This window comes from Tupaia chinensis, unplaced genomic scaffold, assembly GCF_000334495.1.
Source record: "Tupaia chinensis unplaced genomic scaffold, TupChi_1.0 Scaffold000674_2, whole genome shotgun sequence".
In the NCBI taxonomy this organism is placed as follows: Eukaryota; Metazoa; Chordata; class Mammalia; order Scandentia; family Tupaiidae; genus Tupaia; species Tupaia belangeri.
This window is the reverse complement of record NW_006160198.1, coordinates 1,116,914-1,138,326: the sequence shown is the minus strand read 5'-3', so window position 1 is coordinate 1,138,326 and position 21,413 is coordinate 1,116,914. Positions and strand designations below refer to the sequence as shown.

The following is a 21,413-nucleotide window of genomic DNA, read 5'->3' as shown; positions in this document are numbered from 1 at the left end:
TCTTTCCCTTAGCTATTTCTGCTTTGATCTATGGCCCCATTTCATTATTGAGAAAGCATAAACCACATTACTAGAGCCAATAAGCTCCCTTCCCTTTAAAAAGAAAATTTCCTAAAAAAGCAACTCGAATAAAATAGAAATGAGAAATATGCCTTATTAAATTTACTTTAAACTCACTGTTTGGTTTTTTCACTAAGGCCCTGTGCATAAAAAAATGTATACTTATTCTCCAGGATATTTTACATTCATTTTCCAGATTTCACTCTTTGTTCTTAGCATTTCTCCTTGTTGATAATCACTTTTGTTTGGTGTGCATTCATTCCAGTCACAGACATCTCATGTTGGAAATTCAACTATGGCTCTTCAACAACTCCAAATGTTAATTTTTGTATTATTTATCTGTCATATCTAAATTATCTTGTGATAAACTGAAATTTGAGAATTATCATATCATGGATATAATGTGCACAATATAGAACAAGTGAAATAAAGATACTGGCTAACGCTGTCACTTTTACTATAAAGAGAAACATAATTATATGTATTTTGAAAAAGCGTATTCTTAATATAAATGAAACAAAATGTTTTGCATGCAAAGTTAAGGCAATGAAGTAGAAAATATTAAATCTGGTGGCAAAGCCTAATTAAATTATGGTTAAAGTATTCTTATTTAATTGAGCATATGCACTTTTTTCTCCTAAAATTCTAAGGCTGGTAAAGAACCTTCTTTTTAAAATAATGAATAGAAAAGCCAGACTACTCCATTGATAGTTGACAAGTTAAACTAATACACAAGTAAAGAAAAAAGTTATCATAGAAAGGCCTAGTGACACGTTTATGTGTATTTATTTATGCTATATTTACTGACGGATTCCTATAGGTAGAGATGTGCTAAAATATGATTTTCAAATTTTCCTATTTTAAGTTACCTTATTCACTTTCTGATGCTCACAGGTTGATCTGCATTTTATGAAAAAGATTCCTCCAGGTGCTGAAGCTTCAAATATCTTAGTTGGAGAACTGGAATTCTTGGATCGAACTGTAGTTGCATTTGTTAGGTTGTCTCCAGCTGTATTGCTTCAAGGGCTGGCTGAAGTTCCAATCCCAACCAGGTAAAGTATATAAGAGCATCTTTTACATTTTTCTTGAATCAATTTTTTTTTTGGGGGGGGAATGAGGATTAATATAAAATTTCCTGTTAGAGTTTTGACTAGAAACTAATGTGTAATCCACAAAACTTGTTATATTTTTCTCTTTATGTAGGAAGAAAAAAATAAAATAAAAATAAAAGTGAGTCTATGCTTTCCTCCTCCTTTTCATTCTGTGTCTTATTCTAGGTATGTTTCTAATCTCTAGGTCCACTGGTCTATATAACCATGCAAATCTTTTGTGTTTTTTTTGAAAAAGATGTGATAGAAAGCTAGGTTTTCCGGGAAGATTATATTAAACTGTGAGCTAAAGAAGAGAGGATTCTGTATGAGTGCAAACTCAAGATCAGTTTCTACTCAGTTTTCACTTACACTGAGTGAATTAGGCTAGCCCCTTCCCTATCAAATACACAGCATGTTTCAGTCCTAGGCACTATGCCTCCCACACACAGGGTCTGAAGAATCACTGGGAGCTGCATCACAGCCATGTGGTTAAATGTGAGTGAGATACAGACTTAATTTGATTACCTAAACTTGGCTCTTTTAACTACGCATAAAAATGAGCTGTTTAATAATAATGCACACTGAATCATGCCATTTATCATTTATTCTTATTTTATAAATTAAAAAAACTGTCCATGGGTAAAATTCTGAAGAAAAGAAAAGAAAGAAAAAAAGATAGAATATTGGCTTTTAGTAGATTAGATTCCTAGCAACTTATCTAGGAAACTTGTTCTCTTCTCCACTCTCAGTATCCAATACAGTTACTACATACACATAGGACTCTGATCGCATTCCAACAGCAAACACATCCAGGACTCCATTTCCCACACAACCATGCTTCTTGTTTGGTGCTATAGCTGTTTTAGATGCTGTCAGTACGTCTTGTCCAAATATCCAATGCTTCAAAAAAGTTAAAATGATGAAAAGTTCAGGTGCTGTGGCAACTGGGTTTGTAAAATACGTTTCCTCTATGTACTTTTACCCTTAACTTGAATATAGCAAATGATATTACCTAGTTGCTTTAGTTATGTATAAAATATTCCGGAAATATGGAATGGCAAAGTCAGGAGAGGCCTACCTTTGTCGAGCTCAGCTGACAGGAATGGGATGTAGAGTTCAGTAACCTGTGCCTGACTCTCTGATTTGAAGGAGAAACTTAGTTTCCATTTCAGATTATAGAGAGCACTTTCTATTTATTGTGTTTGAAGGCTTCTGAGATTTTGGATACGCATCCATTTTTACTTTAAAAGACGGTGAAATGTACTGTATTCATGCTGGCAAGAAGCATTTTGTACACTGTGAAGATGTACAGTGAGTCAATGTAACTTTTTTTAAATGTTAAAAAAAGATGTGACTTAAATGAAAAAAAAAGAGGGTGAAATGAGCACATTGAAGTGGCATCTGGCTGTATATGAGTAAAGCTGTATTTTTCTATGCACAACCTGAAATCTATTCAGAGTTTCTGGAAACCTGGAATTCAGATTTAAGATGTCAAACTTGCTAATTGTAGAGGTATTGTTTTGGCAGTCTAAATTTCCTTTTTCAGTCTTCTGAACAGTACATTCACAGTCCACCATTTAGGCAGCTGTCTGATGTTCAAGTAAATGATGGCTATTTGTGACAAAAATAGTCCTGGTATTTCAAAGGCCAGACAAAATTCCCAGGAGTAGAGAAGAACTGTAATGGGGTTATGTACTTCCACTTTGAAAACTGTCAGACTTAGGTGACCTCGTTTCAGACTGACATAGCAAAATATGTGTAGAGAACAATGGAGAAAAAAAATAGGGGCTCTCAAGAGAAACCATTAAGGAGAGATCCAAAAGACCGGACTATTCAGTTAGGAAAGGTGACAATGGAAGGTTAGTTAGACAAACAGGATAAAGAAAGCCATTAATGTTCCTAATTATTCTTTCACAGGAGGACAAAAGGACACATCACAAATATAATGGCAACATATAGTAGAAATGTCAGAGAATAATCTTTTAGAACTTTGTAAATAGCCCTTAGAATGGAAATTTGAAAAAGAGCAAGATGCACATAAGTTAGAAAATTTCTTAAAAGTACTATACTTGATAAAGCATCTGCTATTACATTTAGCTATTACCATTTTTAAATGTGTGGTCGATGATCTGATGATTTTTTTTTTAGAAGATTTTTGCCTTAGGTCATGTGAGCTCATCAGAAAGAGAGAAAGAGATAGGGAGAGGGAAAGTGAGAAATCACCCCCTAGAGGAGAGGATCATGGATCTTGGGCACTCATGCACATATACCTGGTGTGATTTTCAAATCACTGGGTCCAGGACTCGAACCATGGTCACCCACATGGTAGTCTAGTGATGTAACTGCTAAGTCATCTGCTGGTTCCAGACATTTTTATATACTAGGAATTGACTCAAATTCAGTTACAACTGACATGAGAAACTATTAAGTTGGATCTTCTTATTTCATGTAAAAACATGTACAATCTCTAAAGTTTATAATTAAGGGAAAGGTAGAATTATAGCAACTATTTTAGTATACCTTATAACCCCATTAATCTTTGTACTTAATGATATAAACCACTTAACAAATCAACACCATAAAATTATCCTGTGGAACATAGGGTCATTCTTTAATTTTCATAATTTCCCGGAAGCATTGACCTCAGAGAGGATAATTACAAGTCTTTTAAAGTTAGAGCATATCTTGATTTCTTTATACATATCACTAGTGATGATAAATTTGCCAGGCCATCCATCTAAGGTAGATGATATATTACAGTGTGGCTCCTATTTGTATTCTGGAACTGGAATAGATGGTTAATTCCCTATATTCTTCTGCCTAAGTGACCTTTAATTCCTGACAATAATTACTTATTAAATTATTACATTTAATATCAATTTTACGTACATCTATTGTTTTTTTGACCATATAGTTTCTCTTTGTTTATAACATCATGTTACTGTTTCCCCCTTTGAACTGTTTTCCATTTTGTATACAAGTGAATTTTCTTCTTTCTAATTCAGAAAGGTTTGATCGGATTTTACTTTTCCCACCTTCCTTTTCTTTCTTTTCCTTTCTCTTCTTTTTTTCTTTTCTTTTTTAACTGAGGGCACATGCGCATGCCTGCAGAGACAAAGAGAGACAGAGAGACAGAAAACAATAAATCTCCCCCCAGGGAGATGGCCATGCCACAATCCCTTCTCCATTCTCCTCTTGGGATTTTGATCACTCACACACTCCCACCTGGCATGAGTTTTAAGCCACTGGAGCCAGGAGTCAAACCACAGTCGTGTATCTGCTGGTCCCCCCACCTTCCTTTTCTAAGAAGGGCAGAATTCTTAAAATTCTCAGTAACACTTGTGTAGCCTGTGTACATAACTAAATGAATAAACACTGAGATTAAAAAAAAAGAAAGTTGCTATCTGTGGACCAGAAGTTGGCGTAATGGCTATGTCGCTGGACTCCCATGTAGCTGACCGCTGTTTGAGTCCTGGACATGGTGGCTTAAACTCATGCCGGGCACATGTGTGTGCATGCCCAAGATCCTGAGAGAAGAATGGAGGAGGAGGGATGAAGTGTGGCCATCCCCTCTGGGGGGTGATTTCTTGCTTTCTGTTTCTCTGTCTCTCTCTGTCTTCCTGGCAAGCGCATGAGCGTTATAGCAAAAACCACTAAAAAGAAAAAAAAAGAAAAGAAAAAAAATGAAATTGTCATCTCTTCTTATTGCTGAGGGATTGTGTGAATCAATCATGGTAAATTGTTTCAAAGTAATATTCAACTGTGAAAAACCATGGAAGTGTCTCACATCAAAACCCATCTTCAGTAATTCTTTTGAGATGAGTGATTATGTACTACTAGAATTATTTTTATAGTTCTACCTTGAAACATTTCTCTTTTTTTTCTTAATTACAGATTTTTGTTCATTCTTCTGGGACCCCTGGGAAAGGGTCAACAGTACCATGAGATTGGCAGATCAATTGCAACCCTAATGACAGATGAGGTATTTATTCAAGTTCATTGGAAACATTTCTCCCCACTAGGTATACCGAACTTTTGGATGTCCCATTTTTATGACAATCTGCTGTGAATCAGATTTCTCTGAAATGACTCTCATTCTCCCAAGCTTCCACTACAAACTTTTCTTCATAAAGTTTTGTTCCCAGTCATAATAAACAAACATACACGAATATATTTAAAACTTCATATTCTAGGAAAAATGTATTCAATGATATTAAGAATATAATTAATATTTCCCTTTTAGTGTTTATACTGCCAAATGAAGCACCATTGTTCATATAATTGGAAGTTTTCTTGGGAGCAAAATCATTTTCAGGCCCAAATCAAAAACAGTGGCAGTGTCCGAGTAGTACATATGACACCAATAGCGAGGCGACATCTATCACCTCTCTAAAATTACCTGAGTGTGGATGCTCTTATCCCGGGAGTGTTTGGACTATTAGAGAAGCTACAGATGAAGTTCAAGGAGTTTGTGACTGTCCTGATATAGCACGAAAATTTTTCTATGTAAATGATATGTAGATTTTTTTTTTTTAGACTGGAAGAAGCTTTCAGCAGGTTCTCAAAGAGATATTTGTTTAAAAAATATAGGATCTTAAAAACAAGAACATAAAAAGGAGTATCCTATAACTTGTGTGGCCATCCCCCCTGGTGTGGGGGTGATTTCTTACTTTCTGCCTCTCTATCTCTGTCTTTCCGGCAAGTGCATGCACTCTCTAGCAAAAACCTCTCCCCCCCCCCAAAAAAAAAATCATTCATCTCTATGCTAATGTCATACTGTTTTAATTATGTAGCCCTATAATGAGTCCTGATCTCTAGTAAGACAAGTCTCTCCCTTACTTTATTCTTTATTCAATAGACTTTTATTGGATGTAAACTATTTATCAGCACTGTTGAAGATGCTGAGATACAGCAGTGAACAAAATATATTTTCTTTTATTAACTCAATAGTGTAATAGAAAGGCAGACTAACATATAAATAAGTAAAATATATGGCACATAGTGATAAACGCTGTAGATAAAACCAGGAAAGTAAGAAAGGGCAATAGATGAGGACTGGGAAAGTTGTCGTTAAAGTGGCCAAAGAAGGTCTTGTGGAGATATTCAGCAGAGAACCTAAAAGAGGACAGGGAGCAAGCCAGGCAGATACCTGAAGGAAGAGCTTTCCAAGCCAAAGGACAAACAACGGCAAAGGCTTTGGGACAAGTGTGTAGAATATCTGGGGAACAGCAACCATGAGGCTGAGCAGGAGTGAGAAAGAGAGAGAGCCTAGTGATGAGGTCGGAGAGGAATCGGGCCAGTGTGCAGGGTAGTTGTACGTCACATAAAGAGAGAATGAGTTGGGAAGTGAATGGACTGTTTTATGCAGAGAAATGACATGGTTTGTCTTACATTTAAAAATGATCACTTGGCTTTTGAGGTTAGGGTAGTAAGTGGCAGAGCACAGGCTAAAGCAGGAAGATCTCTTAAGACAATGTTGCCATAGTCTAGTCAAGCAATAGTAACAAGAGAGAAACCAATACACTTTCAGTCCAAATCTCAACAGGTGTTTGCCAAAGAGCTTGAATTCTAAGGAATATATGGAACAGCAAAGGACCAAAAAGAGTAAAAATAAATATAAGGGTAAAAAGTCCTCTTATGCATTGTTTCTTTTCCCCCCTAATTCACTGCTGGCTCTTTCTTAGTCTTCTTTTCCGGTTCATTTCTTCTTCCCACCCACTGACTTAAGGAAGACTCTGCCCCTTAATTATTCATTGTGGTTTCCTTATAGTTCTTGCTATATTATTTCTATCAGCTACAAAAATGACTCAGAGTCCCTATCTTTTAAAAAGAAGGGTAGGAAAAGAATAAAATAGAAAAAAAAAAAAAAGGAAAAGAGGGATAGAGGAAACAAAGGAGGATAGAAATACATATCCTACTTGTGTGATCTCAGACTAAAGAATCTCAACCCTCTCTGCCTCACTTTTCTCATTTATAAGCTGGGAATGATAGTAACAGTACTTCTTCAATGTTATTAATATGACAAATATACATTTATTGCCAGTCACTTATTGGACATACAGTTGTAGAGAAAAAAGATAGGGCCATTGGTCTCACGGAAAAAGCTTGAGGTCATCTTTGACCCCTCTATTTCTCTCCTGATCAGTCAGTATAAATTCTTGGCTCTAATTTCACAATATATCCGGAGTCTTACTACATCAGAATTTTTGCACCCTCACCTGGCTTTCACCGCTATCACTTGATTCATGTTGCTATTATTATTCTATTATTGCAACAGTCTCCCAGTTCTTTCTGCTTTTACCCTACTCCATTGCATTCTCAACACAACTAGAGCAACCCTTTACAGCTTGACCATCTCATCGTTTCTCATCTTGATCAGTAAAAGTCAAAGTTCTTATGATGACCTACAAAGTCTGACACAATGTCACCCTCCCTCCTCCACTGCACCTCTCAGATGTCATCTCCTGCTACTCTGTCTTCCCAGTAACTGGCCTCCTTTGTACTTCTCAGACATGAATTTCATGTTCCCTAAATCCCCTTCAGCTGTAAAGTTCTTGCTCCTATAGCGGCACGACTCGCATCCCTATCTCCAACAGGTCTTTGTTTGATGTCTACTCATTGAGTCTTTCCTTTATCACTGTACTTAAAATCCAACTATCCCTCAGTCACATCCTTATTCTCTATTCTTACTTCATTTTTCTCCATTATACTTTCCATTATCCATCAAAGTATATAATCATTTATATCGTTTATTTTCCACCCCACTCACAGAATGTAAAATCCATAAAACATGGGTTTTTGTTGCTTTTTTTTCACTGTTGTACCCCTAGTACCTACATAGTTTAATATTTATTGAATAAATGTTTAGAACTCATGCTTTAGCAGGCTAAGTGGACAATAAAAAGAAATTATATAATTAACTATTAATTATAATTAACTATAATTACAGTGAAAACTATAAAGAGAAAGGAAAAGTTGTTAGTACTTGTTATTAAGAAAGTATTTAATATTGTTGGAAATTGGTGATAGGAAGACAATAATACATACTATTTTTAATTTAACAAATAAATTATTGTGTCTATATATTTGAGGAGCTTTAAAATAATAGGAAATCAATTTTTCCTGGATGAATTTGGACATAATCTGTTTAAAGCAAGGTATAGGATCATGTGATCTCTTAAAACAATTTTTTAATTAAGAATTATTTATTTAATTTTATTAATTAATTTATTTATTTTAATTTGACCAGAGAGACAGAGAGAGAGAAAGTGAGAAAGCAAGCCACCAGGTCTGGGACTCAAACCATGGTCAGCCATGTGGGAGTGTTCAGCGCCTTAACCATCATGCCACCTGAAGGTCCCTGAAACAATTATTTAATTACATGAGATTACATTAAGAAAGATTTCAAGGAAAAATAGAGTAAACTCTCATTAAAGATTAAGGACATTTGTATTTCTTAAGTGTTCAAATTAGGTCTCGGGGCCATATAAAATCTTTAGAAGAGAATATTCTAAGCCATAAAGTTGGTGGTTTGTGCCAGGGATATCTGTGTTAGTTTGGTTTTTAGGTTTATCTTATTTCTTACGTCTGAGAAAGACTATGGAGAAAAACAGAGAGACAGGCACCCTGGAAGAGGTCTCATCACAGCCAACCCCTCTCCCTCAGCCCTCCAGATAAGATCTTAGGTGTGTGCCTGCAGGTGTGATTCAGGTCAGTTCAGGATCTGAAGTCCTGGTTGACCATGTAGCTTCCAGCACCACAGAGCAGCATGTTATCATCTGTACCACTGTGACTGGGCAGGACTGTTTGAAATACTTTAAAAGTCTCCTTCTTAAAATACAACTAAACCATTACTATATCTTTGATATTTTCGTATTATCTCAAGAAAAGACTACATGTTTATCACACCAGTGATATTTTATGAACATTTTGCAAAGTCTTTCTAGTTGGAAAGTCAAGAAAAAGTCTTTTAAAAAGATCATTATCACTTTGTCAGTAGTTTAAGTTGAGTATCAAGCCAGAAATGGAAACAAATGGTCTAAAAGCAGAATAAAATGTTTGAAAACAGGATTTTCCAAGGAATTTTATACTACTTGGTCACTAGAATATAGGCCAACATAAAGAATAATATGGGAGTCATTAATCTCAAATATTTGTCTGTTACATTTCATTTATGTGAAATACAAAAAGTATCAGAAATAATTTTTCTGCTTATCTTTATTTTTACTTTCTCTACTTACTGTATTAAGTGGATCATTCCTGTGTAAGTCAAAAGAGATTAGGTTTTCTGCAGGAATACCAACTAAAATGTCAGTGGCATAAAACAACAAGGTTTTTTTTTCTATTGTGCTGAATGTCCATCACTAGCAGAGGGAACCTGGTTCTTCCATAGTCACTTAGGCACCCAGGCTCACAGAAGCTCGGTCTGTACCTGTGTTTGCTCAGACAAAAAGAAACATGGTAAGTCACACCCTGGTGTTCACAGCTTTGATTCAAAGAGATATGTCTACACCTAAATAACACATAGCTCATCCAAAAATCAGAAAATGGCAAAGAGACCTCCTACCATGTGTCCAGAAATATATCTGAGATACTGGTCAACAGCCCAGCTACCAAAGTGTCTGTGTGTTTGTGTGTGTGTTTGAGTGTAATTCATACTTTGAAAGAAAGTGTATTTTCTGCATTATATAGATATAATATGTATACAGAAAATACTTGTTACCTATCATAATTTTCAAAATTGAAACAAAATTAGCCTTTTTAATTAGTTTCTGTATGCCAGGGTTAAATATGGCTAGTCTTTCTCATACTGTCTACAAATTCCAATCTCTATTTTTAAGGAATAGCTTCCTTCAAAAAAACTGATTTAACCACACATAAATAATGTTGGCCTAGCTTAAATAATTAATTTTAGCTTAAAGAGCTTTCTTCTTCCTTCCTTCCTTCTTTTCTTCTTTCTTTTTTTCTCGTCTCCCTTACTCTTTGCCTCTAGAAATTTCAACATTCATTCTAGCACCTTAGGAAAAGCAGATATCTGTGTGGATTCATAAAATAAGCTAAGTTATAATATTTTACATTAAAAAATTCTTTGGGTTCAAAGTTGCCTATTTCTTCAAATTGTTAGAATCAGATGTGATATAATGGGAAATAAAAACAGTGAACACATTCAGATTTATTATTTGTTTTTTTTTCTTTTTTTTTTTGGGAGTTTTTTGCCACAGGGTGCATATGCTCACCAGAAAGACAGAGACAGACAGAAAATGAGAAATCACCCTCCAGGGAGGATGGCCGTGGTGCAATCCCTTCCTTCTCCTCCATTCTCCTCTTGGGATCTTGGGCTCACATGCACACGCACCTGGCGTGTGTTTAAGCAACTGAGTCCAGGACTTGAATTGTGGTCGACTACATGGGAGTCCAGCAACATAGCCATTACGCTGTTTGCTGGTCCCTTTATCATTGTTTTTAAGCTACTAATGATGTTTCTTTTTCTTCTGTAGGTATTTCATGATGTTGCTTATAAAGCTAGAGATCGTAATGACTTGGTATCAGGAATTGATGAATTTCTGGATCAGGTTACTGTTCTCCCTCCTGGAGAATGGGATCCAAGCATTCGAATAGAGCCTCCCAAAAACGTTCCTTCCCAGGTATGTATATTTGAAAACGCTCTTTAAAACCCCATTATGTCTTTTAAACACATGCCCTAAAATAGTATGATCCATCAACAAGATTCAAAGGATTTTAAATTATAACCTCTAAAAAGGCAAGGGCATGAAGTTGCAAAATTTTCTTTTTGATACCATCCAACACACTTCACAAGAAATTTGACTTTGTTTTGTTTGTTTTGTTTTTGCCATAAGATGTGTGTGCTCACCAAAGAGAAGGGAAGTGAGAAATCAACCCCCAGGGGGATGACCATACTAAAATCCCTTCTCCTCTATTCTCTTGGGATTTGGGGCACAAACATACACTCAGCGTGATTTTCAATCTGCCGAGTTCAGGACTCAAACCACCATTGGCCAAGTGGGAGGCCAGCGCCTTAACCACCATGCCACCTGATCTTTAAAATTTGACATTTTGATGATAATTTACTAAATCAAACAGTCCTATGTGCCTGGAAAGAATTTAGATCCAACTTAAAATATTACAGAGGAAAATATTAAAATTTTAACAACAATGTATAATATTGCCTTGGAAAGAGCCCAGTACTATCGTTCTGTATTCTGATACAGACCTTTGAAATTGGCAATTATTAAGAAAATTCAAAGGCATGACTTAATCATGTCATGCAGAAAAATCTGTTACTGTTAATCATGTGGTAGGAAGAATTTTATTATACTTCTTATGTTTGCATTACTTTTATGTGGATATGTGGTATAAAAATTGTGAAAATTCTGCCTAAAAAGATGTAATGTTGGATCGGTTCTGTAACCTAGTGGTTAAGGCAGCTGAATCCCACATAGTTGTCTGAGCAGTTCAAGTCCCAGGTCCAAGTGACTTGAGAAACATGCCATATGTGTGTGAGTGCACGCCTGAAGTCCTGAAAGAATGGAGAAATGGAAAAGGGGAGTTGCACTGTGACCTTTCCCAAGGGGGGTGCTTTATCCTCTCTTTTTCTGGTCAGTACATGTGCCTTCTAGCAAAAACAAACAAGCAAGCAAAAAACACAAAAGAACAAACAAGTAAAAAAATACTAGTATGCATTTTACCAGTCACACAATCCAGAAAGATAGAAACAAAGAGCATTACTATTGTTTGGGGTCATTTTATTATTGCAGGCATGACTGTTGGAAATGGTGGCCAAATGCTTCTTAAGCCTACTCCTCATGTTGCCACCCTTGTTCCTATTGAATCACTTCCCACCACCCCCATAATTGTCATTAACTCAGCCCTGATTTTGACCCTTGCATCTGTAGTGTCCATCCTGTCTGACTCTAATGTCCAAGTTGAAGCAGGAGATAGTCTAATTGCCCCAGGCCAGGATAGAAGCTTCCCTGATTAGCCAGAGATAGGAAAATATGCAGGCATACTGCTCAGCCATGAGTACATGAAAAATTGATCCCAATTCTGCTGTCGCTTTAAAGAAAACATACTGATACAGGCCAGCAGGTTGCATGGTGGTTAGGACACTGGACTCCCATATGACCACGGTTTGAGTCCCTTACCTGGCAACTTGAAATCCACACTGGGCACATGTGTGTGTGCATGCCCAAAATCCCCGGAGGAGATTGGAGGAGAGAGGATTGCAGTATGGCCATCCTGCTTGAGGGGTGATTTTTCACTTTCCCTCTCACTGTCTCTCTCTCTCTTTTTCTAGCAAGCGCATGTGCCTTATGGTAAAAACCTAAAGAAAATGAAAGGAAGAAAATATATGATTTTATGTATCTGTATTTTGAAATCATTTTATAATAAAATACTATCTATTTTCCTTTGATCAACAATTTTGTGATTCTGTACTGCAACCTCATAGTTTTAGTTGATCTACTATTGACATAAAGGCAATTGCTTAACGAGCAATTGTAAGGGTTGTAGATTATCTTATTTATGTACTTGTATATATCTTTACACAGAAATATTGGAAAAAGCAATATCATCCTTAATAAAATAAAATAAAATAAGAATAAGAAGAAGGAGAAGAAAGAAATTATTTAGTTGATGGTATTGGAGGAAAAATCTCAGTTCATATCTTGAGAATGAGACTTTAAATTTCCTGTAACATCAGTTAGTTTTTTAAAAATATTAACAGCAAAGTATTAAAAAAAATACTGGTTTGAAGCAAGTCAAGGAATGCGAAGTCTGTTATTTACTATTTTTATGAGACCCTTTAAAATGAGAATTAATGATTGGATCTGGGTTTTGGGAGGCAGCAGAAGAAAAAAAAATTGGATTAAGAATTAAGACAGCTGTTCTGCCATTATCTGTTTACATGACCTTGCACAAATACTTTGACCTCTTTGTACTGATGTTCTGTATCAGCACTGATCAATAGCCTTTCTGCTGTGATGGAAATACTTTATGCCTTTGTTTCCTAATAAGTCACTATCAAGCACTGGAAATGTGGATACAGCAACTGAAGAACTGAATTTTAAATTTCAATGAACTTAAACAAACACATTGCAGTTAGTAGCTATCATATTAGACAGCATAGTTCTATGCAGTGAGTATGGTTTGGAGACATGCTCTCTGCTTCTTTACATTAATGTTTCAAAAATGCAGGTTGTAATTGAATGATAGAATCACGCTATATATTTTTTGTACCTTAAAGTGAATTAATATACATTGAGCATTTGACCTGATATACATCCAAGTGTTTGTACCCATCCCCCGAAAGTTTCCATGGTTTTTATTCTATTGAAATGTGCAATTTAAATACATAGCATTTTAAATACTCTTCCTTTCAGCTAAGAAAATAATCACCTGTCATATAAAGTGGTAACCCTGAAAATATTAAAAATGTGTGTCAATCATTATAATCACTTCCTTGAATGTAATATTAACTTCTTTGCTTTTCTCTCATGCCATATACTTACTGGTTAAAACCACAACTCTGTGAGAATCCAACACTTTGTGTCTGCATTGATGTAGCTGAAGTTGAAGGAAAACATGTAACTGCACTGACTGTTCTTACATAAATTCATGTCCACTGACCTCAAATGGATCCTTAATGCTCCAAGTTCATCATGCTTCCTGACTATATTTTCCTACTCCAATCATTCTCTCCAGATGATTATTTCATACCTGTTTCTATTTCCTCAAACTTTCAGCACATCCCTTTTTGAGCCTTGCTCTCTCTTTCACTTGTTTCTTATTTCCCTGAGAAATCTGAGACAATTGAAGAACTTACACAGATTCACGCCATTGCACCTATCCAACTGCCAGCAGTTGTACACTCTGCCTTTCCACACATTACTGTTGACGAGATATCCAAAGTCAGCCTACTGTGCTCTAGAGCCCCTCTCTTCGTGTGTTCTCATGGACATTATCAATTCTCTCTTTTCGCTATGTCATGAATTCTTTAGTTCTGTCAATTTTTTCCACCTAGAAAGAGAGTGCTTAGGTGCATGAAGACAAAGACGCAGAGACAGAGGCACTCTAGACAGGGTTTTTCCATTTTGTAGCCCCCTACTCCAGCCATCAGTAACTTGGGCACTCATGCATGTGCCCAGTGTGTTTTCAGGCCAACCCAGGGATCCAAACTTGTGATCTGCATGCATTGTAGTTTCTGGCCTTGTGAAGTGCAGGCATTATTGCTGTACTACAGCAGCTGAGCCTATATTGTAACATTTTAATTAGCATATACCATTCTATTAATTCACCAATTTGAAAAAATCAAGATATTATCAAAGGTACAAATGAAAAAATACATGACAAATCAACAATTGGCTTGAAATTATTGGGATGAATAGAAATGTCATCATGTATATTTTAATCCTAATGAACATATACAGTTAAACCAATTTCTGAAATAACCTGCTACAGAACAGAATTTAGTTAATTTCATAATGTAAATGTTTTATTTTTTTTTAGCATTTTTCCATCTGTCAAATGTTTCCTCGCCTTGTACCTCATACCTACCCTACACTGCCCACTCTCTATTATCCACTCTCACCCTTGACAGTCTGTAGCATTTATACCCACCCTCTCCACCATCACAGTTTCAAGTCTCTCAACCTCTGCTGTAGCACTCAGTATAAATCAGTGGGGATACACAATGTGTATCTTTCCAAGTCTGGCTCACTTCACTCAACATTAAGTCTTCTATATTTATCCATTTGGAGTCAAACAATAGAATCTCATTATTTCTTATAGCTGTGCAATCATCCATAGTATCTTTGTGCCACAGTTTTTCATCCCAGTCAGCAGTTTTTAGACATTGAGGTTGGTTCCATGTTTTAGCAATTGTAAATAAGGCTGCAGTAAACATGGATATACAAATGTCTTTCTGGGTGAGTGTTTTCCTACCTTTGGGTAAATACAAAGAAGTAGGATTACTGGGTCATGTGGAAGTTCTACTTGTAGGTTTATGAGAAACCTCCGTATTGTTTCCATTAATTCACCAATCTTACAAAAAGAGCTTTCCTGATACCACTATCCCTGCTAGTTACTCACCCATTTCCCTTCTGTTTGTTGCAACAAAATGCCACACAAGAGTTCTCTATACTGTCTTCAATTCCTTTCCTCCAATGTTCTCTAAACATCCATACCAGCAAGGCTTCCACCCTTAAATCTTTACTAAAATACTAACAGAGATTACCAATTATCTCCACAATGCTAAATCTTAGTCAATTATTGGTCTGCATGGTATTTAACCGATTGATCAGCAGCATTTGATGGAGTTGATGACTGCCTTTTCCTTGAAATGCCTTCTTTGGTGGCTTCCAAAACCTAGTTTCTTGTTTTTTCTCCTAATAAACTTGTTACTCCTATTTAGTCTCCTTTGCTGATTTCCTCTTTTCTCTGATTTTTAATGTTAAAGTAATGTAAGACTCAATTTTTAGTCATTCTTTCTCCTTTACCTTCATTCACTTGCTTGGTAATATGAGGGAACATAAAAAGTTCAAGAAAAAAGGAAAATAAAGTAATGAGTTTATTTTGAGGCAAAATAATTTTGAAATCCATGCATAGTTTTTTCTTAATGCACATTTTACATGAACTTTTTGAAGATCCCCCATGTTATCCAATCTTATAGCTTTAAATCCTCTCTTATGTTTATTTCCTACCTTGAATCCAAGAAGTAGACAACTGCCTACTGATATTTGCCCAATTGAATGCCTTATATTTAAAAGTTAACATGTTGAAAGTTGGGACTGAATTGCAATTGTCTCAATTCTGTACCTGTATACATCTTTGCATTTATACTAGAAAAGGCAATATAATACTTCTGGTAGTATAAAAAAAATCTCTGATCTCTTAAAATCTTTTCCACAAGTACAATCTATGTTAATTAATTGCTATTGTAATTACAGTGGATCCTTATAGTAGATCAACCAAAAATACCTATTACTTTTTCTTATACCTGACTTCCATTCTGCTAGGAAATTGTTTTTTGTTGTTCGCTTTCAGTATTTCTCATAACTATATGTTTCTCACTATTGTCACTGTCACCTCTCTGGTTTAAGCCACTATCATCTTTTTCCTGGCTTACTGAAATATCTTTAACTGGATATTTTCTTGTTTCTTCCCTAGGATCCTAGAATCCATTCACAACATAGCAGCCAGAATTACTCTGCGTTAGATTGTACTTCTCTCCTCAAAACTCTGCAAATGTTTCTCATTTTACTCAGCATGAATGCCAAAAACTTCCATTGGCATGCTAAATCTACACAATCTGGACTCCCTTTACATCTGGTCATATCCTACCAGCTCCTTTCTCATGCCTCTCTAGCAATATTGGTTTCCATGCTTTTTAAATCCACTGGCCACACTGCTGCCTTAGGACTACTCTGCTGGCTGTTTATTCTTTTTTTGACAGCCTTGCCCTCACCTCCATTATTCCTGTCCTTCATCACCTCAAATTTTTCTAAAATGACACTTTCTCACTGAAGCTACCTGGCCACTATAATTATAATTGCCTTCCCTACCTTTCCATCCAACTATCCACCCCATATCCCAGACTCCCAACCTAATTCTGCTCCAATTTTTTTCTTTTTCTATAGTTCTTAATCTTTCTAACACATTATAGAATTAATTTGCTTATTTGCTTACTTATTTATTATCCATATTACCTATTAGAATATTAAGCTCTGCAGGCCTGATTTTATCCACTGGTGTATTTCTAAGGGGCTAACATTTTTTTAAAAAAATGAAAATACTGGGGCCAGAAGGTATCATAGTGCTTAAGGTGCTGGACTCCCACATGGCCAACTGCAGTTCGAGTCTCAGACCTGGCAGCTTGAAACTCACGCCAAGCACATGGGTGTGTGTGCACACCCAAAATCCCAAGAGAAGAATGAAGGAGAAAGGATTCTGGAGTGGCAACTGGGAGATGATTTCTCATTTTCTGTCTCTCTCAGTCTCTCCGGCGAGTGCATGTACACAATAGCAAAAATTTCTCTTTAAAACAATTAAAAATATCTGTTTCAGACCAGAAGTATTTATTATATTTTCTTCAGAGTATTTAATGATATTGCTTATGCACACTACCCTTTTCAGATGCCTTTTTCCTGACTCCTTCAGGAAATATATACTTTAGAGTGGTTAATGTCCTGTAGAGTTTTCATTTTCATTATCAATGTATAGCTTTTTCCATTGTATTATAAGACAAAGATTTACTTAATCTCATAGAGATAGTGAAGACTACACAATATCAATTTCTTTTCCTTTTCCTTTTGTTATTTTTTTGCAAGTTGAGAGAGAGAGAGAGAGGTGGGGGAGAAGAGAAAGAAAGATAAACATTTTCCAGGGTCTCACCATACCACGATCTTTATGCCCCAGTCTCCCACTAAGCTAGAATTAGAGAAAGCAACTGTACTTTGTGTGTTCAGGTCGGCCTGGGAATCAAACCCTGACCGTCCATGCAGTCTTTTGCTTCCCTAGCAGTGGCACTACCTGTGGCCACCACGACTGGGCCAATATCATTTACTTTCCAAGGTATGTGGAAGCTCAGGAATATTCCCTGACTGATTAAGAAGCAGATTTAATAATGTATCCTTTGTACCTATAATGGTAGTTCCTTTATCAGTTGAGAGTTAAATTTCAGTCTCCTTGTATCTATCCATATACTTGGAGAAATAGTAAAAATATTAAGTACCGAACTTTCCTATATTGTGTGCATATTTTAATTTCAAAAATTAAGTTGTGTTTTATTTGTGCTTCTTATATATTTTACTTCATTTTCCCCCTTGATACTGTGTGCATTTTAGAACTTTTTTTCTCATGTTTAAAATATATACTATTCTATCTAAATGCGCTATTGTATGTATGATCAGATGAGTCACTCGTGCTCTTCACATTTATACTTTGTTTTGAAAAGGAAGTCAACTAAAGTTGCACCACTTAACTGTTTTTAAAATTCTTTGAAGCACTTTTGAACCATTGGTATGCTCTCAGATGACCATAGGTAGAATTGTTGGTAATACTTTGTGATTTAAAACAAACAAACAAAACCTCACTGACAAAAGTAGATAAAACAGCTGTTACGTTCATCTCAGTTTGTTTGTCATTGGATCAATTAGGAGTTCTTTCCGCAAGTCCTTGGGCCTCTGTGAGTCACAAGGACTTACATATTATTCCATGGATAGAAAGATATCGGCTGGAACCATAGAAGCAAATATCCTTTAAAAATAATGACAATAGTTAATGCTTATTGAACAATTAAACTATGCCAGGCATGTAACGCCATCATACCACGCACCTCTTCACTCCAGCCTGTACCTACCCTGGTCTTTCTTCTTCCCTTCCTTCTTTTTCCTTCATAGCTACTACCTCTACCTGAAATTTGAAGTTTATTGTCTCTTCTCACTTGCTCACCTTTTAAACTCTAGCAGTCGTAACAAAGAATGGCACACGCTAGGCACTCAATCAATATGAGTTGAAAGAATGAATAAATGCCCATCATCTCATTGAATTCTCTCAGTCACACTGTAGGACAGGTACTGTTACCTCCAGTAAATGGAGGAGGGGACTGAAGCACTCAGAAGGCTAGGTAACTTCCCAGAGGTTAGGATGAAAATAAGTAACAAAGCTAGGCTCTTAATCATTCTACATATTGCTTCAAAGAAGAAATTTGTTATTGTTATTGACAGCTAACACCTTAAATTAAGACAAAACAAACAGCCAGAAACACCACCACCACTATACCACTAATAACAAAAACTTCCCACAGGAGAAGAGGAAGATTACTGCTGTACCAAATGGAACAGCAGCTCATGGGGAAGCAGAGCCCCATGGAGGACACAGTGGACCTGAACTCCAGCGAACTGGAAGGTTAGTGAAAATCACCTGTATGGGACTTCAGGACCAAGTGACTTACTGTTTTTCTCTGTTTATAAATGCTATTTTTAGGTCTAGTTTATTTTATATTGTAGCATCTATTATTTGAGGGTTAAAAATGCTAATTAATTTGCTTTTTCTGAAGTAACTAATGATTGCCATTACTGTTAAACCAGAACAGTGGATACACCATTCTATTTTATCTTACCTAGTCTTTCATTTTGTCGTGCATAAAATGCATTCACAGATTCTTATAATGAATAAGAAAACTGTCAGCTGACTCTTCCAAAAGAGCCCGTTGAAAGCTTCAAGTTCAAGATGGAATAAAAATAAATACCAAGAACTCACTCTTGTAGACCTTATCTCATTAAATGCAAGTTGGATGTATATAATGGTATTTTTTAGTTTTATGGCTGTGATTTGAAAGCGCTATATGATTTATTTTTCTAATCACACATCTTTGAGGAGATGAAAGCTTCAATTTATTTCTTAAAATGGTTCTTTATGGGTTTTTGACAGCTTGTCTCTCTCCAAGCAATGTGTGAGCAGAAAATCAGAAACTCTTGGGTGGGTCTCTCTTCAGGGAATGTGTACTTAGGGCCTCCATTATAATTAAAGACAATTGCAAAGGCTTTGCAGGACTGGTGCTCCCCTCCCCTAAGGCCGTTTCCTGTACTGCTTGCAATGTGTCCTCTGAGCTGACTTTCCAGTTCCTGACAACTCTGTGCATTTTTATTCTCCTATGTTCTTTCCCTTTATCTATGTTTTGTCTCTGAGGAAATGTCCTTTGACATCTTCCTCAGGCTCAATACCTGATTTGAGATGAGTCAAACAATTTTTTTCTTTTTTTCCCTTCACTGAAAGCTTTGTTACTCGTTCTGTTTGCTTTCATACTTTCAAATGCTATCTTTTTATTTTTGGTGATATATTTTTTTCTCTCAGGTGTAACGTGCCACATAGCATAGATTTTTTTCGAAGTTCACTTTTCCTTACTGCTTCCTAAATCCTCCCAGGTCACCAATATCCGGTATCTTCGCTTCTCCAGAGTTCTTCCACAGATTCTGTTGCTGACATGACTTGAAGTATCCATTACTCATCTGCTCTCCTGGAGTTGCTGGTGCACATCTGGGCTGCTCTTGCACTGTTCTCTGTAATGACCTACCACTTCCGGATTTAGATTTTTACTGCTAAAAGCACATTCATTACACAGTAATATAACAGCTGTTCAGACTAATGTATGCTCTAATAAGTAATTAATTAGAAAATGATGATCTAATATAAAATGCTATAAAAAACTATAAATATATTTAATTACTAATTAATAGTTCATAACCCCCTCAAGTTCTTTTGGGGATTAGGTGGGATAAATGAATGATAACAAAACAAGTAGAGTAAATCTGTCTTGAACTGTAACTTTGACAAAGGTAACAAATGATTCAGAAATTATCCTCCAAATAAAAAAAATGCATATATTTTACCAAACACAGGTTGAAAACCTAAATGATCTTGTGCATGTGTAAATTTCACAGGTTCTCTGCGAGCTTCTCTGAGTTCAAATGTCTTTTTTTTTTTCATTGAGATTTTATTTTTCTCAGCCCTCTCATACTCCATGCTTTTCTGTTGGAAGCAATCACTGGGAAAACACAATGATTCTATACTCATGTAAGGTAGTTACTAATTTGTCTACATCAGGTCAGGAAAATTAAAAATATAGTCAAAATTTTTAGTTTTTCTGAATTTATGTGTTTTCAAAGCCAATCAGAATGTATTTCTTAACAGAAAACATTTCGAAGTGATTACAATATTGCCAAGTGATTTTTTTATTAATAAATCAATGAACAAAAGTTTAACATCTTCATATGATCTAGATATGTTCAGTAGACTGGCAGTAGTATATTGGAACACAATAGGTTTTTTCACTATTAACGTTCCTGTAGAAACTTAATCATAGCCTTACTCATTTTAATATCACACTTTTATTCCATGGAGCACAAAGAACTTTCAGTAGTCAAGTGTTAAGCTTGCATATTATCATTAACTTTTCAAAGATTTCGAATACCTATTCACTAATGCTCTCATTCTTAATAGATGAAAAGAAAATTGGTCCTTTGCTTTTCAGCATCACTTCACAATTTAATTCTATTTTTCTCTCAAAAAAATTCTTTTTCAAGTGTTTCAATGTGGTTCTTGAATATATTTGGAATAAATGAATTTATATCAAGTAAATTCATTATTTTCTTGTGAATGATATATGATAGGCCATGTTTAGGCAATAGGGGATCAAAACCACAATTATCTAGTTTAGCTTTTATAAGGTTCCCCCTCCTCTTTCCC

At 35.8% G+C, this 21,413-nt stretch overlaps 1 protein-coding gene across 1 annotated transcript in view; it reads left to right on the top strand.

Moving 5' to 3' along the window:
* Positions 1-21,413, top strand: part of SLC4A10 (solute carrier family 4 member 10) — a 155,193-nt gene that overhangs the window by 47,639 nt on the left and 86,141 nt on the right. The window contains exons 5-8 of the mRNA XM_027776513.1: positions 955-1,112; positions 5,046-5,133; positions 10,649-10,795; positions 18,973-19,073. Of these exons, the coding sequence (XP_027632314.1) occupies positions 955-1,112; positions 5,046-5,133; positions 10,649-10,795; positions 18,973-19,073 (494 nt within the window). The remainder of the gene's footprint in view (positions 1-954; positions 1,113-5,045; positions 5,134-10,648; positions 10,796-18,972; positions 19,074-21,413) is intronic.